Source organism: Cryptomeria japonica, chromosome 4 (assembly GCF_030272615.1).
Source record: "Cryptomeria japonica chromosome 4, Sugi_1.0, whole genome shotgun sequence".
Taxonomy (NCBI): Eukaryota; Viridiplantae; Streptophyta; class Pinopsida; order Cupressales; family Cupressaceae; genus Cryptomeria; species Cryptomeria japonica.
Genome location: NC_081408.1, coordinates 283,381,983 through 283,385,582, shown reverse-complemented (window position 1 = coordinate 283,385,582; position 3,600 = coordinate 283,381,983). Strand labels below are relative to the sequence as shown.

The window sequence follows — 3,600 nt, the reverse complement described above, 5'->3', positions numbered from 1 at the left end:
ATTGAATACATGCAACTACAATAATAGAACTGTTGTTTAACAATATGATAAGTAAATAAATAACTTACTTTTCGTGACCCTTACCAAAACAGGGAAACCCAAATTAACATCGAAGAAATGCATTGACATAAAATAACCTCTTTCTTGGCTATTCTTAAATCACCCATCTAGTGAAATTCAGCCTTAAAAAGTATGATGATGATAAATGCAAGACTGAGATTATAAAAATAATATTGCAAATATGCTTCGATTATCTCTATACGCATTCTAGAAAAGAGAGTATTTAAACCGAAATGTGGGCCAACCACCGAATATTGCGGGACTGCAGAAGAAAAGAAGGGGAAATCGTCCATAGTAGAGATGCCATAAAGCAAGAAAGTAGGGAATGTCAGGTTCTGTTGAAAATACGTTCAGGAAGAAAGAACCATGGTTGATATTCACACAGGCACAGGAGGACATGCTTGGCTATAATCTGCACTTATAAAACAGCGCTTCGATCAGTTCTCTTTATTTCCTTTTGTATTAAGAATTTGCTTGCTTTGGGCAAATGGACTCCATTAGTGGAAGAATGAAAGAGATTTTAAGCAGTCGCTTGCAGGCAATCGTGAAAGAGATTAAGCACCTAACTAGTGTACCAAACGATGCCGAGCGCCTCCGCCATGAGATAGATCGTGTGAAGGGAATAGTCGATCATATTAACAGTGGGTTAAGTTGGAAAGGTCGACAGCCTTTGGCAGTGGTGAGGCAATGGGTGAGCACACAAGAGCAAATCGTCAAATCTGCTGAAGAGGTTATTCTCCAGTACGAAGAAAACAAGAACCGTCGCTTGTGTTGTTGCTGCCCTCACTGTTGCCTTGTCAAAAGATCCAGTCGAAAGATCCGTAATGCTCTAGCGGAGATAGATGAGCTTCTGAAGATGAAAGATTCAGATTTTCCTAAGAATGGAGACCTTGGAGAGCCTCCGGAGACCCTGCTGCGGCCCATGGAGAATGAGCTTGTTGGAACATTTGTTCAGGAGAAACTGTCGGAGCTGATGACGTTGGTGCTGCAAGATGACTCTGTTCGTGTCGTTGGCGTCTATGGAATGCCAGGCTTGGGAAAGACGTCGCTGCTCAAACAAATCTACAACAATGAAAAGGTAGTCAATTTCTTTAAGCTTGTGATCTGGGTTACTGTGTCCAGAGAATCCGATATCTGTGCTCTCCAGAGGCGTATTTTTGAGAGAATTGAGTTGCCTTGGCGATCCAATTTGAGCATTGAGGACGCCGCAGGGGTGTTGCAATCGGTTTTCAAGGACAGGCGACTGTTGCTCATTTTGGACGATGTGCGGAGAAGCATAGATGTTTCTAATTTGGGAGTTTCTCTTTCTGAGGATACTATAAAAGTTGTACTGACTTCCAGCGATAAAAAGGTGTGCAAGGGCATGAAAGCTGACAAAATTATCGCAATGAAGCATATGACGGAGGAAGAAGGTTGGGAGCTTTTCTGCAGAGGAGGCTTCGTAGCTGGCGAGGATCAGAATATGGATAGCGAGATAGAGCAGTTGGCCAGAGGCGTTGCAAAGGAGTGTAAAGGGAATCCCATGGCCATTAAAATGCTTGCTCGGACAATGCCACAGCTTCACAGCAGTGCCTTGTCGGAATGGGAATGCATTCTTAAGGAAATAAAGTCGATCGATCCCCAGTTTTATCGCATTGATGAAGAAATTCTGGGGGAATTATTCGCCCCACTGAAGCACAGCTACGATGCTCTGGAAACAGATGAGCTCAGGCTTTGTTTCCTGTACTTGGCAGCTTATAGAGAAGACGAGGATATCGACGCGGATCAATTGATATAATTGTGGTTGGCAGAGGGCCTAGTGAAAAGCAGATTTGAAGGGCGCTACAAATTTCTCAAGATCTTGGCGGACCGATGTTTGGTCGACATTGAGGTTAAACAGGAAAACGGCCTTGATATTTGGAAACTGAAAATCCATGATTTGCTTAGAGATATGGCAGTACACGTCGCTGAGATCGACCAGAATGGCTTGTTCCGTGCAGGTCAGAGTTTAACAGAGTTTCCATCCTCTGCATTTAAAAATGTACAATGGGTGAGGATGTCACTAATGCATAATCGCATCAGTTTTCTGCCTCACGAGATTTTTTGCAGCAACCTGGTGACTCTGTTGTTGAACTCGAATACGATTGAAGAGGTTCTGGAAGGCTTTTCGGAGACGCTGAATGAGTTAAAGGTACTTGATCTCAGCAACACGCCCATCAAATTCTTGCCAAATTCCATCCAATATTTGACCATCTGCTCTATCTCCAGCTTTCCAATACCCAGATTAGGGTACTCCATGATCTGGCATTTAGACTGAGTAGGGTGCAGTTTTTAGATCTTTCTTTCTCCCCTCTCATCACTATTCAATCCATGATAAAGAAAATGAAAAGCCTCCAAATTTTAAAGTTAGCCCACTGTTATGATTTGGAGTTCGTTTCACCCGACATATCACAGCTCACTGGTTTGCAAGAGCTTGATATGTGGAAGACGTTGTTTGCATTTTCATTGGAGTTCGAAACAAGTGAAGAATTAAAGAAGGCCTCTTTGCAAGATGTATGCAAACTCCATCGTCTCAAACGTCTGCGTCTAACGCTAAAATCCCCAATTGAGGAGAGAACTGTGGGGAATCTATTGGAAATTCAAGAACTTTGGCTACTTTGGATGCCCCAAGTCCATCAAAAACATCTACCCACTGACATCCGGGCCATGCAAAACTTGGAGAGGCTCCACCTGTATGACTGTCACATTGAGGGGAGCCCTGATTTATTCTCAGAATTAGAAAATCTCAACTACTTAAAGCTCAAATCTTCCCAATTACTGCTAACTCTTTCCGGATTAGGGTTGGGCTGTTTATACAATCTGAAGGAAATAGAGATTGAGGAATGTCCTCTGCTCACGGAATTGGGAGAAGAATTTGGGAGGAAAGGCTGCTTTCCAAGGCTGCGCGAGCTCAAACTGTGGATATTACCTTCTCTGGAGAGTCTGTCGAATTCTGTTGAAAAGGGGGCTCTCCCCATGTTGCAGACTTTGGCTATATTCCATTGCATTAAGGTTAAAGTACTGCCATGGGGACTTGATAATGTCGAGTCTCTGGAACAGATCAGAGGAGATAACAAATGGTGGAATGAAATTAGCTGGGAAGATGAAGAGATGAAGAACCATCTTCATGCTAAGTACGTGGAAATCGTGGAAATCCATGATTATTATCTTGTTTAACCCACATTTTTCCCCTAAATAAGAAGAATGAAATAATTGCTTGTATGATTGATACGCTGTTTAGTTTGCAAATTATTGCGTGTCTGTAATTATTTATTCATATTTAAAACAAATTTACTACAGAGTTTGAGCTCTTTACTCTAGATACAGCTATTTACTGCTTGTAAGAATGATACGACGTTGTATTTAGTAATATACTGCTTTTGTGTAATTATGTAATAAAAAAAATCGTGTGCATCAACTTTATGCTGCGAAGATTTGCTGGAGCTTGTAATCTTGTGATCGTGCTTAGACTCTTCCTCCTATTTGAGAATTCTGTTAATATGGTAAATGTTGACGTCGGTT

General features: G+C 41.8%; 2 protein-coding genes across 2 annotated transcripts; both read left to right on the top strand.

Annotated features, from left to right (window-relative positions):
* Positions 1 to 547: 547 nt before the first annotated feature.
* On the top strand, positions 548 to 1,837 carry LOC131077692 (probable disease resistance protein At5g43740). The gene has a single exon (XM_058015226.2). The coding sequence runs from the start codon at positions 548 to 550 to the stop codon at positions 1,835 to 1,837; it is 1,290 nt and encodes a 429-aa protein (XP_057871209.2).
* Positions 1,838 to 1,990: 153 nt separating this feature from the next.
* LOC131875092 (disease resistance protein At4g27190-like) lies at positions 1,991 to 3,255 on the top strand. The gene is made up of 2 exons (XM_059219107.1): positions 1,991 to 2,230; positions 2,494 to 3,255. Exons 1-2 carry the CDS (start codon positions 1,991 to 1,993, stop codon positions 3,253 to 3,255), a joined length of 1,002 nt encoding a protein of 333 aa, XP_059075090.1.
* The last annotated feature ends 345 nt before the right edge of the window (positions 3,256 to 3,600 follow it).